The 27963-nt window shown below is 44.0% G+C and overlaps 2 protein-coding genes across 2 annotated transcripts; both read left to right on the top strand.

Annotated features, from left to right (window-relative positions):
- ncoa7b (nuclear receptor coactivator 7b) lies at positions 1 to 22946 on the top strand. The gene is made up of 17 exons (XM_080533414.1): positions 1 to 196; positions 1115 to 1279; positions 3997 to 4184; positions 9396 to 9481; positions 9611 to 9718; positions 9882 to 9983; positions 11471 to 11596; positions 11959 to 12143; positions 13054 to 13205; positions 16498 to 17067; positions 17958 to 18129; positions 18373 to 18523; positions 19228 to 19353; positions 19570 to 19722; positions 20155 to 20250; positions 20419 to 20492; positions 20755 to 22946. Exons 2-17 carry the CDS (start codon positions 1242 to 1244, stop codon positions 20888 to 20890), a joined length of 2463 nt encoding a protein of 820 aa, XP_080389540.1. The 5' UTR covers positions 1 to 196; positions 1115 to 1241; the 3' UTR covers positions 20891 to 22946.
- On the top strand, positions 22717 to 27831 carry LOC308160384 (adenosine 5'-monophosphoramidase HINT3-like; the record flags this gene model as incomplete). The annotated part of the gene is made up of 6 exons (XM_080534299.1): positions 22717 to 22724; positions 23744 to 23783; positions 23939 to 24056; positions 24332 to 24401; positions 24710 to 24836; positions 27470 to 27831. The coding sequence occupies 6 exons, from the start codon at positions 22717 to 22719 to the stop codon at positions 27515 to 27517; spliced, it is 411 nt and encodes a 136-aa protein (XP_080390425.1). The 3' UTR covers positions 27518 to 27831.
- Positions 27832 to 27963: the final 132 nt, after the last annotated feature.

Here is a 27963-nt window from a genome sequence, read left to right as displayed (position 1 = left end):
ACTGGCTAGCTATGTCGCTAGCTTGTAAGGTAACCAGCAGCATCATCAACTGTCAAATGTAATGGACTTCGTCCCGCCGGCGTAGGCTACTGTTCATGGCATCATGCGTTGCTTCGTAAGAATTGCGTACAAAGAATATCCAGTAGTCTGACATTGCATCCCTAATATCAGCTGGAAATCTGTTTTACTTCGAAAGGTGGGTAGCAAGAGCTGACGTTGGGTAATCTGTTTCTATATTCGGTTGTAGTAAACACGAACTATAATATGTGTATTGGGTTAATAAGAGAGGAAGCATGAGGGAATAGCCTCCTGCCTATATTTTCGGCGTGAGTCGTTTGCATCTTATGCTTACTAATTTGTCAACACAATTAGGGCTTCATAATTAGTTGCTAGGTATTGTCTCTACAGCCTGGCCTATCTGGTTTAATACACACTCCTATGCTCAATGCTGTAACTCAATTAAATTATCAATAGGCATGTAAGGCTACCCTCCAAATGTTAGCTGCACCTGTTACAGCCATCATCACAGATGAAGTGTGAAGTAGGAGATGTCCTGACTAAAGTCTGAGGACTAGAGGATACTAGAGTCACTGTTGTTGTTCAGGATAAGATTCACAGGAGACAGCTTTATTTTAACCTAATCACAGTCTCAATGATTACTCTCGTGGATGGTTGGTAGTTGTGACAGTTTTGAATGCTGAGAGTCTATGCATTGCAAATTAGCAGCTAAAGAAACGCAAACCAGATACATTAAGTTGTACTAGTTCAACTCGAATGCAAAACATCATGGCCACAAAAGGGTCGTTTATTACATGTCCTACTGTAAAAATGGTCGCTCAAATGGAGGGGCCTGTGTTGACCTGGACATTTTGTATTTGGAAAATAGAGGGATGTGCTTCACCGACTTATCAGCGAATATCACAGCTTGACGAATACTTCATATTTGATATGCTTTCAGCACCCCACACTTAAGCTGATGACCTGTGGCATTGACATTCACTCAGCTCAACAGTCTGGTTGTTATTCTTGTGTGCCACTGCTGCATCCTGCATCCAACAGCCAGGGCAACATTAGCCATACTCTGCTAACTGCCTTCTCTTTTCTCTGTCCTTAGGATAAGGAAGTGTAGAGTGCAGTGTGAGAAGGAGAAAGAAGCAGGGAGCGGAGATCGCCTGGAGCTTCTGCCTACTACGGGATCAGAGTGTGTTTTGATTTGCATGCAGTGTTAGAACGCCACACTGATGGAGAAGAGAGAGAGGAAGCCAGGTTACTTTGCCAGGTAAGCAGGTATGAGTGTGTGCTTTTGCCTCAGTGAGTGAGTGAGTGAGTGTTGTTGGTTGTAGAGACAGTCATTTAGTAGAGACAGTATGTAAGTGCGAGATGTGTCAGCCGTGTTCGATTTTCAACCATCAACTCTGAGTTGAAGTGACATTCTGCGGTGACGTCCAGACACGGTGCGCGGTGATGTGTTCTGTCACGGTGCGTTGATGGACTAGTCATTCTCTCCCTCTAGTCTGTCAATGTGTGTGATGAGTAAGGCTCTGGCCATATTTCCCTTCACCGCTTTGTGTTCACCTGATATTGCTACATGGATGCAATGGAGTTATGTGTCGTAGAGTTGGCATCAGTCCATCAGCGGGGTAACTGCATAGTGGTGAAATAGGATACTGATGCATCACTTGTGCAAGCCCCCACTTGCAGTAAGTGCGGGCTTACGGCTCCTTGTCAGATGTGCAACGTGGAACTAGATCCCTCTCATCACTCACACACACAGATGCCCACTCCTACAAAGCCATATGCTCAAAACAAGTTTCAAAACATGAGTGGCTGTGGTCAGTGATCTTCTGGGCAAACTTGGTAGTTTTTTTTCCATTCAGATTGGAGCCAGGCTAACCACTAATCTCACGTAGCCATACTTCCAAATGAAAACTGAGAAAGCCTGGATCTCAAGGTTAGCTAACCGCCAACTCTAGTCAAGTGTAGCCAGGAGAAGAGCCTGGGAAAGAGAGGGAACATGGAGGGAAAATTACTCTCTTATCTCCTGCCCACACACAGCCACAGCTAGAATTTATTTCCACCTTTCCCTCACTTCCCCTCTTCCCGTCTGCTGAGAAGAGTTCAAAGTTCACCTAGGGAGACAGAGTTCTTCCCAAACAGGCTGTGACATAACTGATGTCACTCATTTTGTTGCAAACGTCCTCCATATAGCAGGTAAGACAGAAATAGTGCTCTGACTTTCAGTACAGGTCAGGAGTTACAACCCAAACAGTACTTACTTGGTAGGCTGTTTTGTTTCGCTAAACCAAACTGGTGTTGTAGCCGATGCATGAGAAAGTCAGGGACTGTATTGGGATTTGGAAGATTTCTAGGAAGAGTTCATCCAGGTCATCCAGTAATTGGATGGGATAACCTATACTTGGTTGTGTATTTTTGTTATGGTTAACTCGGTTAAGTGATGTTGTAGCCTAAGCTTGCAATAGCTTGGCACTGCATTGGGTTTTGAAGGTTGCCGGGAAGAGTTGTTTATCGTTACGCATTGCATTCTCTGGCTGTGAGAGAATACACAGGCCAGATATTTCCTTGCTTCTCAATTGGATGGAGAGATGAGGGAAGGAAGGAGGGAGGGAGAGAGAAAGGTAAAGGGGGGGAGAGAGAGAGAGAGAGGGAGAGAAAGACCAAACAAAATGTCTGTATTCCACCCTTGGAAATGTCCCAGAATGAAACAGGAGTGTTGTTTGGAATGCCGTGGTGGAATCCTGAAACCTTTACCAGATGTGCAGCTGACTGCACCCGTAACGAGAGAGAGACTATTAGAGGGCAAGAGCTGTGTCTGCCTCTGTCACTGTCACTGTCTCTGGTCTTATTGATCTGGCCACTGCTGCCCCATTAGAGCAATAACACCCCCTCCCTTTGTCTCTCTCTCCCTCCCTCCCTCCCTCCCCTTTGCTTCTCTGCTTTCACACCCATTCTGTATCTGTAACATATTTGTTGTTCTCCTCTCCTCTTCCCTGCCACACTCTCATTAAACACCCCCCACCTCCCCCCCACGCTCTCTGTCCACCAAGCTTGCTCATAGCCAGTCCCGTAGGCATAGCGTTACCCCTGTGTACACTGAGTGTCTGGGACCGCATGCTGCCATGTCAGCGCAGCTTACTGCAGCTCCCCCTGTTAATGAACCTCGAGCACGGAGGGAGACGCCATTACATCACCGTCTGACTTATCAATGATTAATCAGGTAAAAGACAGGGATAGAGAACAGCAGCTGGGAGGCAGGGAGGGAGGAGGGACGGACGGTCGGACGGATGGACGGAGCAAGTTAATGTGGGAGTGAAAGTGAGAAAGCAAGCGAGCAGTCGTTGCGGGTAGGGATGCTCCGATCTGGATTTTTGGGGCCGATACCGATCACCGATATTTTCCCTCAAGATCAACCGATACCGATACCGATTTTAAAAAAAATACATAACTGTAGGCCTACTGACTGGATAGCCTACATATTTTTTGCTTTTTAGACAAAAGTTTTGATCCATTAGGCACCAAGCAAACGCAGACCCATTTTTATGGCATAGTAAAAGTCTGGCCTATCACCCAGTTAGGGCCTGAAGCCCAAGTCAGTGATATGGCTGTATAAAAGACATCATAAACGTGGCCTTCATGGTTTACATACTGTTACATCCTCCTATGTTTTCTGTTCAGTTATCTGTCTTCCCCAGGAAAAAAAATATTTAAAAAAAAAATCGGTTTTTGCGATCGGCCATTTTTGCCGATCACCGATCGAGTCATTTGGAGTGAAATCGGCCGATTTAAATCGGTGGCCGATAAATCGGAGCATCCCTAGTTGCGGGATTTGATTTCAAAGATGCCGTGACATGACGTCTTTTGTTGATTAAACTTGTAATTCCCTCACAACAGTCGTAAACGCAGCGGAAGCTGCACTGTTATTGTTGCCGCAGCCTAAGTGAAAGTTAAGAAACTATTCACTTTCTCCTTCACTCTCAGGCTGAAGAGGCGGAGGCAGCTCAAGCAGAGCCAATCGGAGAAGGCTATGGCTGAGCAGAACTCGTCAGATACGGCCTCGAAGACGCCCGTCATCTCTTGTCCTGACGCCCCTGCTTCTGACCCTAAGGAGAGTTTACCAGAGGGGGTCCTGCAGAAGATTAAACTAACCCCACCAACTGTAAGCTCGGGTAAGTTGTTTCTGCGTAGAACTGCCAAAGACATCAAAGGTGAAGGTTCTAATTAATCTAAATCATCCCTAATGGTTTTTGTTTTAGTTTTTTTTTGGTAACCAAAGATAATCCTACTTTCTGTTGGGGTCAAACTCAAGTGTTGTAATAAAGTAGTATTCAAAGACTCAGCATTTCATATGCTAACAAATACACTCACTGTGTCACACACACTCACACACACACACACACACACACACACACACACACACACACACACACACACACACACACACACACACACACTCACCACTCACAGCTGTGGAAACATTTAGGTCAATAAGGTCCTAAACATCATCTCGTTTATGAAGGAAGTTGCATAACCAGCAATAGTTTTTGATGATATAGCAACTTGAAGGACTATGTTCTTATAATAACATCCTTTGCCCTCCTTCCTGCAAATTGTTGTGGTCGGGTGGAGGGACAGCAGAAATCTCCATGTTTTGCAGTAGAAACGTATTATGAATATAGCACTAATTACCTGTGACCTACCCTCATCATTATAGTGTCTCTAAATGACTCAGTTTTAATCGTGTGTGTGTGTGTGTGTGTGTGTGTGTGTGTGACAGTTTTCTGATGACTCTTGTTAAAAGACTTTAACCCTGTGTTGACAGTTAACAATGTTACGGTATTGTGGCTGCAGCTGTGGGTCAGGCAGCTGTGTAAACTGCAGTCTGTCATCGAATAAAACCCCTGGCATTGTTCTCTTAGACTTAGACCAACATAGGCGTCAAGACAAACAGAACCCTGAGTACCGCTGTGTCCAATTACTGCTCAAACAAATGCCTTTTATGGCAGCCTTTTCATCCAAACGATGTTATGTAAAAGCTCATATACAAACACTAGATAATTCAATCTACCTATGATGCAACTGTGTACTGTAACTCTATGTTGTCATTCATTTCTCAGCTGAAAGCCCCATGTTTATCCACTTCTGAATGTTCTCTTAGGTCTTTTTTTTACTGAGCAGTACAAAGATGTTATTGTACCAGTAGGTGCGTTTCCATAAACCATTCTGATTCGCATCAGTTTGAGATGATTCGCATGAGAAATGTTATGGAAACGGCTTGATTTGCATAAACTCGATGCGAATCGCCTCTAATTCGCACAAAGTCGATACGCTTGCTAGAGGTGGTTTTTGCCTTTTGTGAATCGCCTCTGATTTACATCGGGTATTATGGAAACAGGCCAACTCTGACGTAGCGAATTTCAACTCACGTGACTCACATGTTTCACTGCCGGCGGTGCTCTGACAGGTGGAATCATAGTTGGAAAAGTTCTGCTGCAGAGTATTGAAGTAACCAGTGGTGTAGTCTGTGATACGCAGGACTACGCCGTATACCCACTTAAAAATGTGCGAGGATACGTAACAGCGTTTTGTGACAGAACTTTCACACTTTCATTCATAAAATTCACCCCGTCTGTGTTACGAAGCACTTGACTTTTGGACCATCAGGACTGACTATAGCGTCATATAGGCTACCATCAATGGGGGGGAAATGCAGCACTATCATGCACAGATCAGCCTTATAACATGTAATGTTAGATATATAACGTTAGACAGGGAGCGCAGATTTATTTTTATGCCGTTCCGAAATTAACGATATGAGGCTGGGAGGGAAAAATCACAGTATACCCACTAGAAAAAACTAGACTACACCACTGGAAGTAACGGTGTTACTGGATGGACTATGAAGGATATAATCCATGCGAGGATGGGCTACTCCATACCAGCAGCCTGTTGATCCATCGGATCCATTGGTGGTGAAGCTACCAGATACAGGTCGCGAGAGTAGCAGCGGCGGCTGGGCAAGGGAGCCAGCCAGGTAGGAAGCCGTTAAATCGGTAGTCCAAAACACACGTGATTGTGAGTTAAAACAAGCAATCAAGTCACTGATATTGCCGGGAGGATAGGCTACTGTTCAAATGGCTGAGAGAAGAGTAGAAATATCAACAGAGAAACAACAATATTAGAGTAGAAATCAGTAGTTCCAGAGAGCAGCGGCAGCAAGTCGTGCTAGACCGTGTCTGCTAAACATGTCTTAGATGGCAAACAGCAAAGAAATGCCACAATATACCAGGACTTAAGAAACGAGTAAACAGTTCAAACAGGCACATGTTTAGCTACCTGTGTGAGAACTTGACCTTGAGCTTGAATTTAGCAATATAAGAATTCATATTAAATATATCTTTCTAAAATATTTCAACATTTTTAGTGTGTTTTAGCGGTTGTACCGAATGATATGATACTTGAGGACATTCATAACAGGGAGCGGAAAAGTGCATTTATCAAACATTTAAGAGAGAGCTGGCTACTTTTCTTTTCAGAGGGTCTGCTGCAGGGGTCTTAATGATGTAATATCCTGTCACATGATGATTATCAGTTGATATGATCCAAAATGGTGACTTTGTGACAAGTGATTTGAGGAAAGCAAACATTTCTACGTAGAAATCCTTAACCATTTTGCAGTATATTGTTATAAACCCTTGTAAAATCATGCCAGAATGTTTATATAATAGTTGTAATATCATTTTTGATATTTTAATGGCACCCCTTGACTTCACTATCTGTCCACTTTCTCACCTGGTTCTTCCTGCTCTTGCTCTCTCTCTCTCTCTCTCTCTCTCTCTCTCTCTCTCTCTCTCTCTCTCTCTCTCTGTGTCATCTCCATCCTCCTCTCTCCCTCTTTGCACTGACAATCACACACAAATATATGTGACCGGGTCTGGTTAAAAAGTCTGCAAGTCTGGCAACATCATTTTGAAGTTGTTTTACTACCTTTCATTATCTACCTGTCATCTGTCAGTGATGACATGCTGACATGTTTAAATAGCAAAAATGTTTTGCTAATTCAAGATTCATGTTTTTTTTATTGCCATGTGTGTCAAACGTTTATTACATCCTATTACAAGTAATGAAGGGGGGTGCTGAGGGTGCTGCACCAGAACCATAGGTTCTCAAGGCTACTTGTGGTCTTGACTACCTGTCCACTTTCTCACCTGGTTCTTGCTGTCTCTTTGGTGTGCTGACACCATCCTGCTCTCTCTCCTTCTCTCCCTCTCTATCCTCCTCTCTCCCTCTTTTGCTGTCCACCGAAAGGCAAACATAACAACCAGAATATGTATAATCTAATAAGAGGTATAAATTGATCCATATCAATTTATAACATCATTCTAATTGTATATTGGGTTGCTGTGGGCAATGCAGTCAGATAATGTCATTTTGACCTGACTCTCTCACCTGAAAAACAATCTTATGTCTTATCTATGGAAAAAACTGACATTTCCAATGAGTGAGGGTTTGTTCCAATGCTTCAATCCACTTTTTTATTGTATTTTATTACCATAAAGCCCAATTCTAGCAGAATAAGACATATTGTATTATTACTACTACCATCTATTATTACTAATCACCTCTGAGCTAGCTAGCTAGCTTGCTAGTTCGTTAACACTATTCACGCAATGGAACTAGACACTTTCTAGTCACCATGGAACTACAATCAGACACTTTCTAGTTAAGTCACAATAATAACGAACAATTTGAACCAATGTTTTCTGTCAGAAATTATATTTGCTACGGTTGGTTACTTTGCTTACTTTCATCTGCTGACTTCTTACTTCATCTCTCTCTCTCTCTCTCTCTCTCTCTCTCACACACACACACGCGCGCTAAACAATTATTCTCCGGGCGAAGCGCGAGACTACTTGCGGACCAATGAGGTGCGTGTATGTAGGCTACTGTACCGGAGTGTGTAACTGTAACATCATGACTGTAATTGGGCAAGAATGATTTCAGAAAATAATAATAATAATAATAATGATAATAATAATAATGATTATTCTTTTTTAGGTCGTGCTGAGATGAAATTTAGGGATACTCAAGCACCCCTAAAAAGCGTCTAAAGTCGTCCATATCGCCAGATTCGGGTTGGGTGCGTTTAATAAACGCGGGAAGTTAGCCTGCTTGTCAGAGGTTTGGGGTCTACGTCCGTCCATTACTAAAACTATTATTGTTGGCCTTTATTTGCACTTACAGCAGAGACGAATGGCTTGTTTTTTAGATTAGCACGTCAGAGCGTGTGTGTGGAGGGAGCTGAGCCCCGCCCTTCGTGAAACGAGGAGACAAGCGGACAAGCTGGCAGCAAAACGCACAGAGGAGAAACATATTAAATGAGGGTGCACATAAATTAAGCAAATGACACAGAATAAACATATTTCGACCACATAATAAACATATTTCGGCCATATACAACTGGTAGAAAAATATTATTATTAAAAAAAACAAAAAAACAAAAAAAAACTAATTGACATTGAACATTTTTCTTGCGGGGGGCGGGAGGCAATGGTAGGGGAAACACTGTATATATATATATATATATATATATATATTAATTGTTAATTTTTGAAAATATTACATTCGGACACAAAATGTACACGTCACGTCATTGACCCTTTTGCATTGCAGTTGGGAGAGTTCTTTACATCAAACTATATACATGTAAATCCACTGACGAAATTACGTTTTACGTAGCCTAGCTAACTAGCCTAACTTTCCTTCCTCTGGACAGTTTGCAACATGGCTAATTCTAGCTGGCTCGTTTGTTTACTTCCACAACATGTGTAACGTAGACACGTAGCCTATACCGCGTCATCCTCTGACGAAATTACGTTTTACATAGCCTATCTTATTTGCTCCAACCAAGTTAATGGAAACGCTCCACTTTTAATGATTCGCGTTTTGAAATTTGTTTAACTTGTATGGAAACACAACTAGTGACATACCAGTCTTACTAGTCTTTGTGTAGATGTACGGTACGGTGACACAAAGCTGCACAGTGCTTAGTCACTCTCTACTGTGTCTCCATAGGGGAGCAGGAGCTTTGGGTGACTGTAAATGGAGGGGGGAAGGTGTCCTAATCACCACTCTGTTTTTGGCATGAAAGAAAGGCTGACTGGGCCTGTGTCCCTTCGGGAATCGATGTTGATATTAGATATGATAGATAGTGTGTGTGTGTGTGTGTGTGTGTGTGTGTGTGAGAGAGAGAGAGAGAGAGAGAGAGTGTGTGTGTGTGTGTGAGCTTTTTAAGCTGCGTCTTATTGTGTTTGTGCACACGCACCTGTGTGAGCTGCTCTCAGACGACTGTTCCTCTTTGTGTACCGTGAACACTGCAGTGACCTCACTCCCAGACGACAGCGGCACGACTGAGAGCCAGGCTAAGAAGGAGAAGAGGAGGCCCCCGGGGACTGTGGAGTACACTGTGAGTGGCTGAACCTACCTCAGTTGATGTGTTTCCTTTCATGGTGTTGTGTTGCATGCTGCTCCTTTTCTTTTTGCTTTTGATGCTCTTGTCATTCAGCCAAAGATGTTGTATAACCTGTGTTTATAGGTGGGATCACAGGACACACTGAACAGCATCGCACTTAAGTTCAATATCACCCCCAACAAACTGGTCCAGCTCAACCGCCTCTTCTCCCAAAGTGTCTATCCTGGACAGGTGAGCTGTCAGTCTGTATACCTCAGTCTATATACCTCAGTCTATATACCTCAGTCTGTATACCTCAGTCTGTACACCTCAGTCTATACCTCTTTGCAACCCTGCTCACGCCATCACTCATGGCTCTCTGACTGGCTAACATGCCTGCCCATCACCCTTGTAGAAACTCTTCGCTCCTGATGTGGGCCAATCAGAAGCAGATTCTCAGTCTCGGGGTCCCTGTGACCCTGCCTCCACCAATGGGCTACCAGAGAGAGGATCACATGTAAGGAAGTTCTCTTGATTTCGTTTTCATTCCAGAAAGTTGTCCTCAACCGCGATCTCCCCTTGTTCACTCCCCTCCGCAGTTCTGATAGGATTGCAGTTGTAAATGTTGCACTTACGAAGAACAGGGAGACTTCACAAGCATCATCATTTATTTTTAGTTTATTAAGAAAAAATTATAGAAATGAAAAAGGGTGAGCTGGCTGTCTTCAGGGGCTACTGAGTCTCAGGGTTAACTGCCAACTGAGGAAACAACTGCAGCTCGAGCCCACAAGCCAACTCTCCACCACCTCCTGCCATATAAACATCAGCTGTACCACATTGGGGGGACTGTGGCGCAGGAGGTAGAGCCGCCGTCTAATGATCGCAAGGTTGGCAGATCGGCTGTTCGAGCCCCGGCTGGCCACATGTCGAAGTGTCCTTGGGCAAGACACTGAACCCCAAATTGCTCCCAGTGAGCGGGCCGGCGTCTTGCATGGTAGCTTGCCGCCATTGGTGTGTGAATGTGTGTGTGAATGGGTGAATGAGGCCGTTGTAAAGCGCTTTGGATAAAGGCGCTATATAAATTCAGTCCACATTGGCTTGGTACACACATAAAGATAATCTGGCCGATTTTGGCCCGATTTCCCCCCTTCCGACCAAGGACAGCAAATGCCCGATTATCGGATGGCTCTAAAGATTATCCTACAAGATTATCCTGTGGTGTGAGGTGTGTTAAGAGTCCATTTCTCCCGACAATCTGCTCTGAAAATGGTCGGCGCAGACGATCCTAAATATTAAACGTGTTCAATATTTACGATAGTCGGCCCCGACCATTCTCCGAGCAGATTCCGAGCAGATCAAAAGTCCTTGTGTGTGCGCGAAACTGACAACTTGCGATCAGGGTTGCCAGATAGGATTGACAATTTCCAGCCTAACCACAGTCTAAAAAATGCTAAATCCACCAAAAACCAGCCCAAAACCTATATTGTCAGAAAACCGCTAATTACTATTGGGCAGGTGCCCATCTCCTGCCCCCTAAACTGTATGTCTGTTGCCTATGATGTTTGTAAAATAAAATAAAAACCCGCCCCATCTGGCAACCCTGCTCGCGAGTCCGATTGTGACGTGGAATGGAATGAAGCCAATCAAGAAGCGAGGTGACTGACGCGTCTTCTTTTTTTCGTTCTTCTGCACTTTATTTGCTCTGTCGCACATGGCTGCCTCGTACAGGTCTATTCAAGGTACGACTACCCTGATCACGCGAGATTTCTGGGTTGGGGGACGTGATTCTAGACTGCCGTAGATCAGATCTTTATGTATGTGGTGTGCTGTATTGGGAATACGGAGAGATTGCAGGGTACAACCTTCTGGAATGAAGCACGTCTCTGGTCATTCCCCAGCAATGTACATGGCAACAAGACTAATTTGAGGCAAGTAAATCAGTAATCAATCCCATATTGTCTATGATCTGACCACTCCCGCCCCCCCCCCCCCCCCACCCAATAGGTTGGAGACACGAACAGCAAGTCGGCTCGACCCCTACGTCGTGAGCTGTCTCCCTCATCTGAGGACGATAGTCCCGCGACAGTCAAATTCATCAAGATGAGCTGCAAGTTCTTCACTGATGGAATGGTGAGTTGCCACGCCATTTTGAAATGAAAAATGAGCTCATGTGTTATGGTGTCTCTGATGTGATGTCTCACAATGTGAAGGGGGTTTTGTTGAGTTGCAAAATTCCCTTAAGTTTGGGAAACTTTCCGATAATTTCCAACGTTTCCATATGGGAACTTTTGCAACCCTAGGTGGGATCAATCAAATGTTTGGGTTTTTAAGGTTTTAGTTTTAGGCTCGTGTTATTTCTCACTTGTGTTATCTTTGTTTTCTTGGTTGTTTTGTCTCTAAGATGGTGTTATTTGTTTTGACTGTGTAGGTTGTTATGTCTTGCGGGTTGTTGGGTCGTTTCAACTCCACTGTGCATTGTTGTTGTCTGACAGGGTGTGGTGGGAGGGGTGATGATCGTGACACCCAACAACATCATGTTTGACCCTCACAAGTCAGACCCTCTTGTGATCGAGCATGGCTGTGAGGAGTACGGGCTCATCTGCCCCATGGAGGAGGTGGTCTCTGTGGCCCTCTACGACGATGTCTCACGCATGAAGCTCAAGGACGCTTTGCCGTCGTAAGACGCACTCCCGCTCTGAAACTAGTCTCTCTATCTCCGTTCTTCCTTCCTCTCTCTCTCTCTCTCTCTCTCTCTCTATCGCTCACTGGGTCTTTTGCCACTCCCTTCCTCGTTTAACATCTCACCCCTTTCGATTCCTCCATTTCTCTTGCCCACTTTTCCTAGATCTTGTATCTTAAAACTGTTTTCCACTTTCTCTTCTTGCTATTTCTGTCTGAAAATGTACCCCCCCTCACCCATAAAATGTCTTCCTCCTTTTCTCTGGCCCGTCCTAGCTCTCTTTCTTCTGCCCTCTGAGGTAAACTGATTTGATGGGCTCTCTACAGGGTTTTTCTATCCGCTTGTTAAGTCTGACGTCAAAAGTGACGTTTAGCCATTTCCGAGTCCAAATCAGAAATTCTCCGCACCGGAGTACCTGTGAACTACAGCGGTAGAATGACAGTTTAATCGGTTTTTAGACTCGGATCTATTAATACAACAAGGGACACAGCACTTTACCGTTTTCTCCATATTGTCAGGGTATTTGAGCCTCTGAAAAGCGCTATATAAATATAATTTATTATTATTATTATTTCGGCATCTCGAAGACAGCGCCTCAGCCAACGTTGGCCCCGGAAATACGTCACGACTTAACAAGCGGATACTAGACTGTAGGGGCATAATGACCTGCATTGATTTCTGTCAATTTTTTAATTTATTGTTATCTAGTTTATCTTTATTATCTTTTATCCTTATTATTTGTCTTATGATTGTCATAATTTACCTTTTGCATATTCATATTCATGTTCTGTTTTTGAGTTGCATTTTTGTCCTGTTCATTCATTTGTTGGATTTTTTTGTTGTTGTTCTTCCATTTTTTCCCCAACATACTCCCTTGTGGTGTGCGGTATGCCTTGACCGCTTGTAGAGACGTACCCCAGGATCTGTGTCCTCTGTACAGGCCAGGAGAATGGGAGGCACTTCCCTCCGAGTGTGAACTCAACCCCTTCAGCCGTTACGAAGCACTGAACCCCAAACGCCCCATCGTCCTGGACATCAAGTCCCCCATGTCAGAAATTGGTATGACATTGCTAATTAACAATGCATCATTGTGTATCACCTATATTTACGGTTTAAATACTTAAATACTAGTATAGTATGTAGAGATGTACCCGAATACGAATACGGTATTCGGATAGCACGAATAATGAGATTTAAACAGATACAGATTCTATCCGAAGTTGCTCAATATTATTCTGAAAAAAACTAAACACGATTGACATGATGGCTGCGTTCGTAAATTCTGCGATAATGCATTGAAATGACATTAAACGATAATAATAATAATAATAAGATAATTAGATGGTTATCATAATTTTTCTAATCTTTATTAATAAGTAATTACAGAAAAAGTAAACGACTGTCATTGATTTCTGTCATGGCTTCCGCATTTACGAGAGAGCCGGAATGTGACGCTACCAAGCGGACCAATCACAGTTCTTTATAGATAACTTTACATGAAATATGTCTATCATCATCCGCTGTCAAACGCCACAGGTAATCATTTATTTCTAAATAAACAGCAGTGTTTCCTCAGCAGTGTTTCCTCCAGGAAGTGGCAGGGTGGTCAGTTTTCGCGCGTGCGGCCAAAAAAATTCCCGCGTGCACGCGCATGAAACGCGCACTGGCGCTCAAAACAAAGATGTAATTTCACCAAAAACTAGAGGGTGGCAACATTTCTTTGTTTTTAATAGCGGGTAAGTCATTAAAACCGAGCAGGTGATTTTATATAGAAGGTGATCAAATACCAAGATATCCTACAGCTGCAGCAGAACATGCGGAACGCCCATGACACACACACACACACACACACACACACACACACACAGAAAGATCATCAGCTCATCGAATATGAACTGAAGTACACGAAAGATGATTTTATGATGATTTTATGATTTTAGAGGCAATAGATTATTTTTGCCCCGCTCATATTGCTATGAATAGTTCGAAGCTAGCGTTAGGTGCGAGGCTGCTCGGTTAACCCATTAGCGGGAACATTATTTGTTTCATAAAATAGGCTGATTTAGTTGACCATGAACATCTGACTATATTACGAATGTTCATTTAAAATACTCGTATACTGTGCCCCGCGGTGGCGCAGCGGTCTAAGCATCAGTCTCTGGTGAAAGCTGCCCACCGGGGACTGGGATCGAATCCCGGTCTCGCCAGACCCGGATATCGACGGGGCCCACAGGGAGCGGCATATTGAGCGGCCGCTCCCAAGGGGGGTATAGGACTAGGATCCGTCGCGCAACACCGCCCCCGGGGTGCCGGAATAACGGTGTTGGGCTCGAGGAGCCAGACAGCTAGTCTGCCTGGCTCTCTCCTCTGGGGCTGCCGGCCACGGGGTCGTGCGGCGGATCCTACGCAATAGGCAGGGGATAATTGGATACTAGGTTGGGTGCAATTGGATACTAAATTGGGTGAAAAAAAGGGATAAAATCAGAAAAACTAATAAAATAAAAAAAGATACTCGTATACTGAGCACTGGTATAAGAACATGAACCAGAGAACAGCAGTAAATGCAATAACCCACAGTCGTCGCTGATGATGTTGCATTTTCGATTAGGATACGGGATTAAAGGGACCGGCGCCGGCCGAAGAGAGAGGGAGAGGAGAGTGATTTCCTGAAATCCAAATGTCCCGCGATTTTCGGACCAATCACAAAACAGTTTTGCAAGAGCGTCGCCGCGCGCCTGTTGAGAGCGATTCAGTCTTGATTGCAGTGCGAACACAAACGACGAGGTTAATTGCAACATTGTAACATGTTGTAACTTACTACACCCTAAATCGTAACGAAATGTAGGTCTGAAAGCGGCCTAAATCTAGCTTCAATCTGCTTTTTTTTCTGTTCTCCGGTCATAATAACTCGCTGCCTTTCTCGTTGGGCAGCCTGAATCAAAGTGGACTGAATCTATTAGTGGCGTTGAAAATGTATTCGTGGCGGCCCGCCACGAATCAATGCATATAGAGGAAACACTGAACAGTCGCGCTCCTTATGGGAAGGCTGTGCTTCCATGGGGCGCTCCGTTGGAACGGTGTACTCATAGCGGCATAAGAGTGATTTTTTTGTTATGCTTGTTGTAAAGAAAATGTCAATAATGCATTGAAATGACATTAAACTAAGATAATAAGATGGTTATCATATTTTTTCAAATCTTAATTAATAAGTAATTACAGAAAAAGTAAATGACATTTCTGTCATGGCTTCCGCATTTTGGCCTACGAGAGAGTCAGAATCATGTCGGAATCATGTGCTACCAAGCGGACCAATCACAGTGCTTACGGTCTGCGTAGGCACTGCCGCGTAGTTACATTTTTGGAGAGGTGCGCGTGAGCCTACAGCGTAGGCTCTGGGCCTACGCAGAAGTATAAATTGGGCTTAAACACTGGAAACGTGTTATGAAATACCAGTTAACACAGATATCCTGATGTATCGTTGATGAATTGTCTTACAATGTATAGATTAGCGCAGAATCGATGTACTGTGATACTATCGGTATGGGGGACAAAATATCGTGCGGTTATCGTATTATGAGTTACCTTGCGATTCCAACCCCTAGTAATTAGTTTTAATTTCCAACGCGAAACAATATTTTGATGTTTTTATCTTTGTTTCTCAGTCCAAACTGATTATATATTGACCCCTGTTAGGGATGTACAGCCTTACAAAAAGAGCTCAGTGAGGATTTTTTTTTATGAATGTTTTGATTTATAAAGCTTAGTTAAAACTGACTGTTTAGTGTACCCCAACAATTATTTTCTTTTTTTTACATTTTGGGGGAGAAGACGGTTCAGATATTTTGCAGTCTATCTAAACTTAATTCAGTAGGCAAAGAAAGTAGTATTAGTATATTTATTTTAAAAATAGAATTAGTTTCTGATTGTTAACCCCAGTTAAAGGGTGGTGGTGGGGTTCAGACAGTTGTTAAAACATAGTTTAGTTATAAATTAAAATAAAAGAGAGAGAGAGAGAGAGAGAGAGAGAGAGATGAAAAGTACAGTATGTGGATGTGGAAATATATTTCATAATGAATTATATGCTAATATGAAATCAATTTGATGCTTTGAAGGCACAAACATTGCATTGCCATGAATATTAGATTCAAAAATAGGACATTTGACAATACGACTTCCGGTATAAACCATACCCACTTCCGGTCTATCTGAATACAGATATTTAAACAGATATTTTGATGGTTAAACAGATACAGATAATGACGTCTCTTATTACACCCCTAATAGTATGTAACTAAATTATACATTTTATCAATCCCTATTATCAACAACACACCATGTTTCATCTTCCCAGTCACAGGGACTGCAGAGTTTGATCCAACAAAGAAGTCCCCATCGGACGAGGGTTTCACTGAACTGGAGCTTCCCATAGGTGGGAATGCTGAAGATCCGGACATTGGATCCAGACCAAATTCTGCTGCTACCATCCAATACCAACAGGGGGAGCTCCTAAACACCCAAACCCTTCCCGACCCAGTCTGCTCCTCTGAGAGAAAGCAGGAAGTGGATGAAGGACTGGTCCAAAACAGCTCAACCGAGGATGCAACGGAGTCGTTCCATGTTTTCTCGACTGATAAACAAGGTGAAGTGCATGATGGGATACAGGAGGAAAATCATGCTAGCTTAGCCACAGTTGAAGCCAAAGATGTGAAATCTACAGAGGAGGCGTTGGTAAAAGGTGTTAGCGATAGCAGGAAGTTGAGCCTGAGTGACACAGCTGAGGCCCCTGGGAAGTGTAGTCCTGTAGGGGAGCTACAGAATGGACCAATAGCAGATGAGATGAGTGCGGAAGAGAGACGGAAGAGGACCAACAAGGCGGAGGTGAAGTCCTGGCTGCTGGAGAGGATGCAGGCGCCCATCGAGCGTGAGTGTTCACTACAACCTTTTATTCTGTTCTCTGGGGACCGTATCATGTTCTTGGATCACAACATTTGCATTTGGAAAGCTCTTAGTTTGAAGATAGTAACATTGTTTCTTTGAACAGGCTCTTATCACCAGGCTCTGTGTGCGATTTGTTATTTAGAGAATGTAAGGCTGTCTGTCAGTCAGGACACTCAAGTTTAATCGTTTATTGCATGGAAATGGTAATGGGTTTAAGCTTAGTGTGTTTGGATGGCTCCACTCTGTAGCTGCCTGAACAATCACACCATACAAAATGGCAAATAACGTATCACCTTGTGCCCAGCCTGGGTTGGCTCCTCTCTCAGCCTGGGTTGGCTCCTCTCTCCAGGAGTTGTTACTTGGCAGTGTAACCTTTTAGGCTCGCTATGAAATGATCACTAGACACATTTCTTTTATTTATTTTTATTTCTACAAATTTGTTTTATTTTTCCATTCATGCTGTTGTATGTATTTGTTCTTGTTTTAATGCTTCAAATGTAAAGCATTTTGAGCTGCATTTTATGTGTGAAAGGTGCTATTATATTATTATTATCAGACACAGGTGGAGGGTAGCTGGGGGTGGTGGGTGGGACGACTGTATTAAACCTGCCCCCTCATAGCCAGTACAACCACACTTGAACAACAGTTGAATGCTATGGAGGTGCATTACCTTAACTATGGAGGTGCATTACCTTAACTTGCCCACTTATAAGCCTCCGTCCTTGAACATGTGACTGTTTTTGCAGCCGTGACACCTGACGGACAGCCCCACCTGTGTAACATTTATTATATCAAATGTTGAAGTATCGTGAAGGCCACTGCAAACTTCTTTCTCTCTCTCTCTCCCTTCCCCCCATTCCTTTTTCACTGCAGACATGCTTCTCTCCACGGAGGAGAAAAGTAAGACCCCACCCATGTTCCTCTGCTTCAAGGTGGGCAAACCCATGAGGAAGTCCTTCGACATTGGCCGGATCTCCAGCCCCATTTACACATATGGGCCCCGGGGGAAACAGCCTGAGTACTGGTTCGCTGTGCCTCAGGAGAGGTGAGGGGGGCAGCCAATGGGCAGGAGGGGGCGAGAGGGGCGGCCAATGAGAACAGTCACAGCCAGGACACCTCATCATAGCTGCCGACCATTGCTTTTAATGGCCAGTGCAATAGTATGTGTGGTTGGGATGATAAATATAAATTGGATGCATAAGACTAGTTGTACAGTAGGTAGTTGGTTGTTAGTTGTTGGTTGTAGTCTCCAAAACACGTGTGTGTGTGTGTGTTTGTGTGTGTTCAGGGTGGACCACCTGTATGCGTTCTTCGTCCAGTGGTCTCCTGACGTGTATGGTAAGGATGCGCGTGAGCAGGGCTTTGTGGTCGTGGAGAAGGACGAACTCGACATGATTGACAACTTCTTCAGCTCCCCCATCACTCCCTGCAGCTGGGAGGTAGGTTTGCTGTGTCAGCACTGTGCAGTTGTGTGTGTCTCTCTCTCTGTGTGTGTGTGTGTGTGTGTGTGTGTGTGTGTGTGTGTGTGTGTGTTTGTGTGTGTGTGTGTGTGTGCGCACGAGCGCCCGTGTGACTGGTGACATTTAGCAGACGCCTTTATCCAAAGCGACTTACAACAAATACATTTGACTTACGTCAGTAAGTGAAGCATCTAAGTGATCTATGCTCGGGGCCAGGGGCCATTGGCAGTCATAATGCTAGAAGAAGGAAGAAGTTCTGAAACTGTAGACGGGATGTAGATGTCTCAGGAGGGACAGTTAAGGTGTAGCCTGAAGAAATGGGTCTTCAGTCTACGACGGGAAGATAGCGAGTGATCGGTCCTGACAGCAGTGGGAAGCTCGTTCCACCAGCAGGGTGCCAGGACAGTGAAGAGCGTGTCAAGTAATGCCGGGGTGGCTGTGGCGCAGGAGGTAGAGCCGGCGTCTAATGATCGCACGGTCGGCAGATCGGCGGGTCGAGAAGTGTCCTTGGGCTAGACACTGAATCCCTTTGCTCCCAGTGAGCGGGCCGGCGCCTTGCGTGGTAGCTTGCCTCCATTGGTGGGTGAATGAGAGGCCATTGTAAAGCGCTTTGGACTAAGGCGCTATAAAAGTCAGTCCATTTACTATTGAAGTGATTTGACCGTACATGGTTGTGTCCGTAGATCATCACCATCAACGAGGCGAAGCGGAGGCAGAGCTTTGGTAGCTACGAGGGAGACGAGTCTTCAGACCTGATGCCTGTGCTCTGTGACGCCAGCGCTCTGCTGCAGGACACACACATTGAGAAGGTACATTGTGAACATACAGAAGGATTCACTATCATACAAAACCCACCAACAAGAATATATATATATATATCTGTGTGTGTATATATATAAATAAGGGAATTGATACTGAACCTTCACTACCTACACACACCCCTAAACCCCTTTTAGTTCCCTAAATACACTTCCACTTCCCTAAACATCTCTCTCTATCGCTCTCTCTTTCTTCCTCTCTCCCAGCTTGCCTGTCGTTTGCCAGCGCGGGTGCAGGGTTACCCATGGCGACTGGCCTACAGCACAGTGGAGCACGGGACCAGCCTGAAGACCCTGTACAGGAGTCTGACGGACGTAGACGGCCCTGTACTTCTGGTCATCAAGGACATGGACCATCAGGTACACACACACACACACACTCATAATAGTAGATGCTTCATGTTCCCTTTTTGTCCCTCCTGTTTCCCCTTACTCATCCCTTCGTCATTTGCAACATAAACTCCTCTGTCGATAATCTCATAATCCTCAAATTCTGTAAACTGTAAACCACTATGGAACAGGGGGAATCCACACATGTGTTTTGAGGCTGTGGCGCAGGAGGTAGAGCCGGCGTCTAATGATCGCAAGACCGACTGGCCACATGTCGAGGTGTCCTTGGGCAAGACACTGATCCCCAAATTGCTCCCAATGAGCGGGCCGCCGCCTTGCATGGTAGCTTGCTGCCATTGCTGTGTGAATGGGTGTATGAGAGCCCATTGTAAAGAGCTTTGGAATAAAGTGCTATGTAAGTCAAGGCAAGCCCTCTCCTCCTGTCTGCCTCCCTCTCTCCAGGTGTTCGGGGCCTTCTCTACCCATCCTTTCAGAGTGAGCGAGCACTGCTATGGCACGGGAGAAACCTTCCTCTACAGCTTCTGCCCTGAGATCAAGGTCTGAGTCTTACCCTTACCTTTACCCATATTATGCCCGCATGCACACCTGTTGTCCTACTTTGTCAATGCCTCATCGCCTTGACAACGTGGTTACCACAGCTTCATTTGGGAACGCACACTTTTCTACCTGGTTGTCGTGATTTCTCGTCTTTCTTCCGTCGCTCAGGTTTACCGCTGGACTGGGGACAACTCCTACTTTGTGAAAGGCAATATAGATTCTCTTCAGATGGGTGGAGGAGGGTGAGTGGGTTTGACTGTTTGGGACTTTTTTTGAAAGTGTGTGGGTGTGCTGTCCTAGTCTGGCTGTCTCTGTAGCTGTCACCTTGGCGTTATGAGTTTGTGTCTCTAATGTCTAAACTCTCCCCCCCGTCTCCTTCACACCTACCTACAAACAAACACATAAGTACCCACACACACATATTTCCAGTTCCGTAAACACCTCTCTCACCCCCCCCTCTTTCTCTCTCTCTCTCTCTCTCTCTCTCTCCCTCCCTCCCTCCAGGGGTCAGTTTGGCCTGTGGCTTGACGCCGACCTGTACCGCGGCAACACCTCCAGCTGTGCCACCTTCCACAACCAACCCCTCGCCTCGCATCAGGACTTCACCGTCCACAGCGTGGAGGTCTGGGCCTTTGATTAGGCCACCCCCACCTCCACCCCGACTTCTCCACTCTTCAACCCCTCCCAAACCCCACTCACACTAGGGGGGGGGGGGGGGGCACCTAGCGCCAATGCCCAACCACACTCAGAGAAAATGGGGAACCCACCTCTGTCCAGCTCTCGTACTGATAAGCTTTCCGGGACGTTTTAGGTGTTAGAATTCCTTTTTTTCTGAGCTGATGGTCACAACTGGTGGTGTTGATGGTCCTTGATGGGTGTTGGATAGTGTTTGTGGACCTGGTTAATGGTGTTGGCTTTGCTTGTGGATATTACCATCCTGTTTGAGGGTCTCTGGTGAAGGACAGCCTGGTTATCTCATCTGTGGTGTGCCTCAGTTGGTTAGATCTGGTGGTTTGACCTGGTTTCTCTTGATGGAGGCAGAGGTGTAAGAAGCTGTGTCTGGTGTTGGTTCCTCTCTCTTTCTCTTGGCTGCCATTATATCGACCACGCAACCAAAAGCCATCCCAGCATGTAGCTTGCCTAACCACTGCAGACGAGAAACTGCTACACACTCAGAGGGGGAGGGGGGGGAGAAGAATGACTTGCGTTGCTGAAAGTATTCGAAGGGTCAAAGAAACAAGTTTGCTGCAATTGAGCCCTGCGTTCTACTCCAATGCTTTTATCCAGAAACAACCCGCTTCTAGCCCCTTCACCTGAGATCTGAAAGGATTGGCCGGTTATATACTAGCTGGATTGGCCAAAATTCGATCTGGCCGACCAAAGGACAAAACGGAGCTATTGACACAATGCTTGTTTATACCTGACCAATCATTTCAGACCTTCTCGTGTTCAAGGATTGGTTTTATGAAAGGGGAGCAATCTTTTTGTCCCTGACAAGTTGGGAACTTGTGTGATGAGAGGGAGGAAGTTCAAGGTTGTGCTTTCGAGAACCCATTTCTAAACCTGTATCTGCTCAAGATCCACTTCACATGCAGGAAGAGGAGTAATTGTTTACAAAGAGAAGGTCCTTCCTTCTAAAGGTTGTCATATTCATTTACTGAATGAGAATGTTTCATTGTATTTCCATAGTACAAAGCATTCCACACCCCCTTCCCCAGTCCAAAACAATTGTTGACTAAGAAGGGAAAGTAAGGGGGGGGGGGGGTTGCAATGACCAAATGTAGTTTTATTTTATGATTATATGTTTGTGTCTTATCAAATTTTTATAATTTTTTACAATTTATTTTTACATTTTGTTTTTAAAAAGAATGTATGAATTATTGAAATGGTTTCACTTTTATAGAATTTTGTGTTTTGTGAATGTCCTGTTTCAGTTTTCTGTATTGTGGTTTCAAGGGAAGTTGTTTGATGAGCCATATGGTTGATGCATTCCAAGCACTAAAGGGACCTGGGGCAGTATTACAGTCTAAATCAACAGACATCTCTCTTGTTTTAGACATATCTTTGTAAGTATACTGCAGAGTAAGTAGGGGTTAGTCAAGTCCCTATTTTGAGGGAACTGAAGTGTAAGATGTTTTTTTGCACTGCAGGCTTAGAAGAAATGTCAGTAATGAGTGAATTTCATGCTCTGTTACTTCTAGCATATCGTTGATTAAAAAAATTAAAAAAACGTCCCCAAAAAACTGCCGCTGATTAGTTGTTTTATACCACTACATTAAGTGGGGAGTCTGTCCTAGACAGTTTGTGATCCACTACCGAACCACTTATGTTCTTTGGGGAAGAAAGGGGACACGTTTCAGTCTGTTTTAATTCATGCACTGTGTTGTGACGTTGAGCCCCACAGTGGAGCAGTCTTGGTATTTTCCGAACGCATATTTAAAGTAGGTGTTCTTTCCTGTCTCAAGTATGCCCAGGTAACCATGACATTTATAAGGCCTATTGCATGAATGCAAACCATGCTGGACCCTCTGGAGTGGCATTCTCTGCATCCCCATTCCAGCCACAGATCCTTACAGGTGTAGCATATGTGAACGTTAGTTTTGTCATATAGATGTTGAATGTTGTTCTCATTGTTTGAATGTTCCAACGGTGTTATTTCCTGTGAATCCAAAACTGTCATGTGATATCACCATATATTTATTGTATTGCCACGTTTAAATGTAAATAAACGTATTAGAAAGAAAAAAAAACATTGCATTTTGTCCCACAATTTGATGCATCAGATGTTGATTTATTTTAAATATCTATTTGAAATAGTATAGCTGTTGTGTTCTATTAGATAGCATTGTGGAGTTCAGTCAGTATAGTGTATTCTTATTTCTATTTTTTTATTATTACAAGAACAGATCATATACATATTGGCAAATGACAACAATCATATACAAAAATAAAACAACAGCAAACGAACACACACACAAATCACAGCTTTACATGACACTAATATGTGTGTGTCTCCTGGAAAGTGGCAAAACATGTTTTAATAAGCCCCCAAACTATTGGGAAGGTATCGTGTGTCAATAGGCTAGGTGCACGATCAACACTACTTCCTGAAAGGCACCTTGCATGAACATATCCTGTCTCATCTATTGGTTTAATTGATTAATCAGCTGTGCGGTAAACCGTTGGAACACACAGTGCACAGCTGATTAATCAATTAAACCAATAGATGAGACAGGATATGTTCATGCAAGGTGCCTTTCAGGAAGTAGTGGAGATCGTGCACCTAGCCTATTCGACTATGTTTGTCTTGTCGATGATTTCTGGTATTGGCTAGCCTTCCCTGCTCAGCAGCGCTCTCCCAGACACCGCCTGGCCAGGCAGTGACAGTGTACTGGCCGCACTAGAGAGACATGGCAACTTATCAATGCACGCCCTTTGAAACTCCTGACATCACTAAACCAAGCGAAAATGTCAACACATGTTTGTTCTGTAGTGTTGCCAATGAACAGACGGACACCGACATTCTACTCTCTGTAAGTTTTGTCATCGAATTAAGTAGCTGAGCAATTTAGCGTTTTTTAACTGGACAATACACAATATATACAAGACAACTATACCGTGTTGTGTTAAACAACCGTCTACATTATCGTGATACAGGCAACATTTGATGTGTTCATATTGTGCTTAGGATAACGAACTCGTCTGCTTTCGCGACGTCAAACCTGGCGCACGGCATCACTTCTTGGTTGTCCCAAGGGAGCACATCGTGAACTGCAAATCACTTGCGAAGGAGCACATACCTTTAGGTATGATCCATCCATTCCATTTAACACTAGTCCTGAACGAGCTGATGAATGGTTTCATAACACTACAATTACATCTAGACATCTCGATGTCTCTCTCAATCGAGAGATGAGATTCTGGGATCTAAGATTAAAACAATACAAAAAAAGCTGAACTATACCACCCTGGATATGTTTAATTATTGGCCACTTAAGTCATAATAGCTAACGTAAAGTAGGCCTACAGCATGACTAGGAAATATTGATGTAGACTAGCCTATTGATTGTCTTGTTTACAGTTGAGAGGATGGGGGAGATGGGAAGGAGTGCATTGCTGAGGAGTAAGGTCACTGACCTAGATGACATCAGGTATTCCCTATGATCAGAAATGTGACTGAGGCTGTCTTCTTTCTTTTGTTACATCCAGGTAGACACTTTGTAGCCCACCTACTGTACTTGCCAGTGCTGAAGTACCTAGAATCAGAACCGCGTTTACATCCCAGTGTACACAAGAGTAAAATGATTTGGCTTTGAAATCGTCAACATTGTCATTGCAGCATCAAGATACCAAAACACAATAATCAAGTAAAATAAGTCATAACTAATAATAAAGTGATGGTACTGCAGTGGCTTCAATAATGCAAACATGTCCAACTCTATGTTGCTGTACTCTGCAGGTTGGGGTTCCATATGCCCGTCTTCTCCTCCGTCCCTCACCTGCATCTCCACGTCATCGCCCCCGCCAGTCAGATGGGCCTCCGGTCCCTCCTGCAGTATGGGCCGCAGTCCTATTGGTTCATCACGGTCAGTGGAGATATGAGTCACCGCAGACACTCCCACTCCACAGGGCTGGAGTCCACTCTCAAGCCTTACAGACCTACAGGGGGTCATTCCACTAAAGGTGGATCAGTTTAGCTGCGATATAAATAAATGCGGCGCTCAGGCAACTCGAGATTGGAATTCAAGCCTCAGGTGATTCCTCGAATGAGGATCAGCCTTGTGTCATCAGTGTTCACAGAAGACAGGCTTACACATCTTCGATATGGGCGCGTGCACGCAGACATAAAAAGCCCTGAAGTGTCGATCTGTCGAAATGAAGATACTCCACTCTGCAGGGGTACTACATTTGCGCAGCATTCCGAATTATTGATTTTTATGAAGACGGAAAAATAAGATGTAAAATAGTGCAATACTGCCGCAATTAACAAGGCGAGGGAAATGGTTTGGCAAGAAATTGCTGACCGATTAAATGCGTAGGTCATACTAGCCCCAGTTATTGTTATATGTTCATATTTTAATAAATGAATATTACTACTGTGGTGATATCCGCAGCAGGCTACAAACCGTCATATCGCCACAATGGCCTAGTGGTATTGACTGCTGCCATAGGATTTATTCGTCATTTTATATCAGTGGTTCGAATCCCTCTTCAGACGCACTTTTTACTGCATTTCGTTGTCTGAATCTAATCTAAAATCTCATCTAAAAAAGTATTGTAGGCTATAAAATTATGGTGCAGGCTAATTTACAAGAACTGACACGATTACAATGGTGTTTGAAACCTTTGCATGAAATCTTCGGTTAAATGTAAAAATAAATAAAATGAATGACTTTGTCAAGTCTCGAACTCGCAACCTTTGGAACTCGAGTCCGCAGCCTTAACCACTACGCCAGCCAGACCGCTGTGATGACGGCAATGCAAGTTGAGACAATTACTTTTTTTTTTACACTCTTTTCTTTATTGATATATCGATCTATCTATCACACTTTCAAAATATCAAGTTATCTATCACACAATCAAACTATCTATCGATCGATCACACTTTCAAAATATCAAATTATCTATCTATCTATCTCGTGTGAAGTGGGAACTAATATTTCCTAGGGAGGAACTGTCGTTTTTGACGCGCGTCTCACTATAGCCTGTGTTTTAGCCTGGTCGCGACCAGGCTAGTTATATCTGACTCAGAAGGAGCTCAACCAAGCAGCGAATTATTTGAGCCACATTGATGGCACCGAACGCAAGCTAACATTATCGAGGCTTAAAACTTTATCGAGGCTTAGAACTTTATCGAGCTTCGTGGAATACCCCCCAGGTCTCTGCAGTCATTGTCAATTACACATTGTTAGTGAACTACACACACTGAACCTTTAGAACACTGATTTCCACAAATGTCTACACACCCCTCAAGCCCTTTCAGATCAAGTACCATTTTGGAAATCAGATAAGGAGATTTAAACATAGAAGAGTGTAGGCGTAGCCGATACTGTATACTACAGATGGCTGAGGTGATTCCTTGCTTCCAGAATAACTATTTTATGCATCTGCATGTAACACTAGATCAGTATTTCCTCTATTTATTCGTGGCGGGCCGCCACCAAAGAATTTCCTCCGCCACCAAATGATTCAGACAGTCCACTTTGATTCAGGCTGCGCAGAAAGGCAGCGAGTTATTATGACCGGAGAACAGAAAAAAAGAAGATTGAAGCTAGATTTAGGCCGCTTCCAGACCTTCCTTACGATTTAGGGTGTAGTTATTTACAATATGTTACAATGTTGCAATTAACCTTGTCGTTTGGGTTCGCACTGCAATCGAGACTGAATCGCTCTCAAACAGGCGCGCGGCGACGCGCTTTTCAAAACAGTTTTCTCGGTATTCAAAGCAGCCCTTCATGTTGACACGTAGCTCGTCCATTTTAGGCAACAGGGACCGCACATTGCTGAGGATTATTGACAGCAGCGGTGGTTTGTTGTTTCGCCGACGGAGGCGTTCACGTACGCCTCCCCGGCGACCTCGCCTGCGTTGTGGCCGTGGCCCGGTGTCTGTTGGCTGGGTGGGGTTCAGCACAAAGTCCGGTAGTGGCTGAGGTGGTCGGAGAGACAGCAGCGTTTCCCTGGAGTATGTGATGTGCTGTATTGTTCCATATTCCCCCTGCGTGTTGGTCGCACGGCAGCGGAGACGGTCGCTGATAATTAAGACCAGCAGTAGAATTTTGCCGATAGACATATTACACAAAACACAAAACGAACAAAAACTAATAAAAACACTTGAAGCAAACCAGTATCACCGGCCCGAGTCGCTACAGAGCAGCGCCACCGGCGCTGCAGCTGTAGGATATATTGGTATTTGATCACCTTCTATATAAAATCACCTGCTCGGCTTTAATGATTTTAATTACGGCTTTAATGACTTAACCGCTATTTAAGAAATTATCCCTCTATTTTTTGGTGAAACTACGTCTTTGTTTTGAGCGCCAGTGCGCGTTTTATGCGCGTGCACGCAGGAAAAAAATCGCACGCGCTTTGCGCGCGAAAGATAACCGCTCCGCCACTAATGTGAAAAATCCTGGAGGAAACACTGCTACATGTTTTATCATGTTTGTGTATGTTTTACTTGACCATATTGATCTAGCCAGATGTTTGTGCTCTATTGCAGGTGGACAAAGTGCTTCAGCAGCTGAGGACTCAAAGCCATGTCAAATAAGCACAGCCTGGTTTACAAGCGATAGCGATAGCAACGCTATTGTGCAATATACATTTATAATAACTGTGTATAATGTCAGTCATAACTGTTGTCATGTGGCTGGACTCTACACCCTTCTTGACATAGGAAACATGTCATGAATAGGAAACAAACACAGTCTGACTGAAATTAATCTTGTGCTCTACTATGGATATAGTATACCTATCTAGTCGAGTATATTGAGTATTTAGTGAGGCAGTTGGAAACGTTATCTTAAAATATGTACTATGTAACTGTTTAATTACATTCAGTTTTTTTTTCTCTTGTTTTTTTATGTTGTCACATTTTAATTTTATTTATGATTTACACTGCTGGATTGGGATGTTGCAATACATTTCCTTGACGTATTAGTCAGGGGTCACTACAATAAATGGCCATGTCATGGTGAACAATTGCCTTGGTAATAA

Source organism: Nansenia antarctica (assembly GCF_963989245.1).
Source record: "Nansenia antarctica genome assembly, chromosome: 6".
Classification (NCBI taxonomy): domain Eukaryota; kingdom Metazoa; phylum Chordata; class Actinopteri; order Argentiniformes; family Microstomatidae; genus Nansenia; species Nansenia antarctica.
Note: the sequence above shows the minus strand (reverse complement) of the source record. Positions and strands in the feature narration are given on the sequence as shown.

Coding starts and splice junctions, on each gene's coding strand:
- ncoa7b (XM_080533414.1), top strand. CDS start 1,242: ATGGAGAAGAGAGAGAGGAAGCCAGGTTACTTTGCCAG. Junction 18,130..18,372: donor TTCGCTGTGCCTCAGGAGAG/GTGAGGGGGGCA, acceptor GTGTGTGTTCAG/GGTGGACCACCTGTATGCGT. Junction 20,493..20,754: donor CTTCAGATGGGTGGAGGAGG/GTGAGTGGGTTT, acceptor CCCTCCCTCCAG/GGGTCAGTTTGGCCTGTGGC.